This window comes from Notothenia coriiceps, unplaced genomic scaffold (genome assembly GCF_000735185.1).
Source record: "Notothenia coriiceps isolate Sejong01 unplaced genomic scaffold, NC01 NC01_scaffold00037246, whole genome shotgun sequence".
Classification (NCBI taxonomy): Eukaryota; Metazoa; Chordata; class Actinopteri; order Perciformes; family Nototheniidae; genus Notothenia; species Notothenia coriiceps.
Window position 1 is genome coordinate 3,546,968 of NW_011369947.1, and position 1,806 is coordinate 3,548,773.

General features: G+C 48.6%; 1 protein-coding gene across 1 annotated transcript in view; it reads right to left on the bottom strand.

The window, feature by feature from the left end:
- The window catches only part of LOC104965601 (neuropilin-1a-like), a 53,432-nt gene that overhangs the window by 6,304 nt on the left and 45,322 nt on the right, over positions 1-1,806 (bottom strand). Inside the window, 2 exon segments of the mRNA XM_010794582.1 lie at positions 1,294-1,404; positions 1,407-1,443. Coding sequence (XP_010792884.1) covers positions 1,294-1,404; positions 1,407-1,443 — 148 coding nt within the window.

Below are 1,806 nucleotides of genomic sequence, written 5' to 3' on the forward strand. Positions count from 1 at the left end.
TAAAGAGCTGGAGAAAAACAGGGGTAATTTTAAAGATAGTAAAGTGTGTGCGGCCCTTTGAAAGAAGCAAGACATGCAGGGGTTGGGAAGAGTGCGATGCGGGCCTTGTTGCAATAATCCTACCAGGCCAGGTGGGCTTTCATTTGATACCCTCTAGAAGTGGCTAGCTATGGCGGTAACTTTGATGTAACAAGAAGACAAGACAACTGTCCCTTGTAGGGATAAAGAGCAGGGGCTGGACAGCTGTTGGCTCAACACTGGGACCTGCCACTTCTTTAAATAGCCCAGACATGAGGCGAAAGCTACTTGTCATTAGCTCCGATGATAGATGGCTAACCTGCGTGTGCGTCAATGTCAGATACTAACACATGTCTGAACAAATGCTCTGAGTCAAGGTAAGGCTGTCATTGTGGGTAGAAAATGAGAATTATGTCAGCACCAGGAGATAACATTCCATTGCCATGGTGAAAGGTGTTTGAAATGTCATCACCATTAAAAAAAAGTGTAATCCTGGCTAGTAATATTACCAACATTATTTCAAACAACATGACTGCTGGTGGAGAAATAAGCCCCAATGGTAGAAATGGGTAGGAAAAAACATCTCTTCTTTGTATCTTTTGCACCAAATCTTTAAGGATATTATAGACAGTCCAAATGGGCCAATCCGTGGAGCTCCTCAGACACACACACACTCTCAGCGGCGAAACTGTGACGTGCTGGGGGGGGGGAGTGGGGGGGTGCTAGTGGAGCAGTGGGGTTGCTACAGTCCCCTCAGCACCCCCCCCGCCCCCCTTCCCGCGTCCTTCGCGATGTCTCGCTGTCTCGCATATCCCACGTAGCAAGCAGGGAAATGAACCCAGGCTCAAATTGTCCCGCTCCTCGCAGCAGCGAGCCGCGCAACGTCCCGCCAACACGCCACCCCAGGACCCCACGCAGCCATTCTCATCGTTTGTCATTACTGGGTGTCATTTTCTGGTTGCTAACGCCATTGTAACACATAATCACTGATGTTCCGCCTTTTAACGGTGGTGGACTCATTCAGAACAGAGTGGGCGAGCTGGACAATCAGAACACAGGTGGGCTCACAGGGAGGGGGGGCAGGAGCTCCAACAAGCCGTGTAGGACAGAGGAGTGAATTAACACATACTATACAGAGATGCTGTATGAGAAACCAATGGTGAGTTTGGAAAATTACCACAATATTAAATATATTCTAGTATACATCAACAACTGCAATATGAACAGTAGGAATGGCCATGACATGGGGACCTTTAATGCAAAGTTCTAGTTTACCTTCAATCTCGCAGGCCCAGGAGCTCGAAAAGCCGTTAGGGCCCATACCAGCAGGAGTGGCCCTCTCCGGGTAAATTCTGATGAAACGAGTCGTCAGGGCCTCCACCGTCTCAGCTCAGGAGTGTCGTAGTTGCTATTCCCTTCAAATATCTGAGCAATCGAAAAGAAGAGAAAGGTGGAAGGATGGAGACCAAAGAGAAAGAAGAGTGAGTAAAAGAAAATGCTGGGCCTTTGACAGATACAGCTCTTCAAAATGCAGACACCCCGAGGCAAGACTTATCCCTGCCTCCTGGAATACCAGAAGCAGGGCGGCATGTGCTTGGTACGTGTGTCTCTCTATATATATGTGAAGAACAGTAGTGACCAGCTCTGTCCTTTATCTGTGCTGACACTAAGGCATGGCTTAGCAAAGAGAAGGCAAGGGGGGGGGCAGTGGCCAGCATGGCACACAAGTCTGTCAAAGGCACCCCTGGCTCTTTCAACTCTGCTCAGATATTCCTCAAGAAAAAGGAA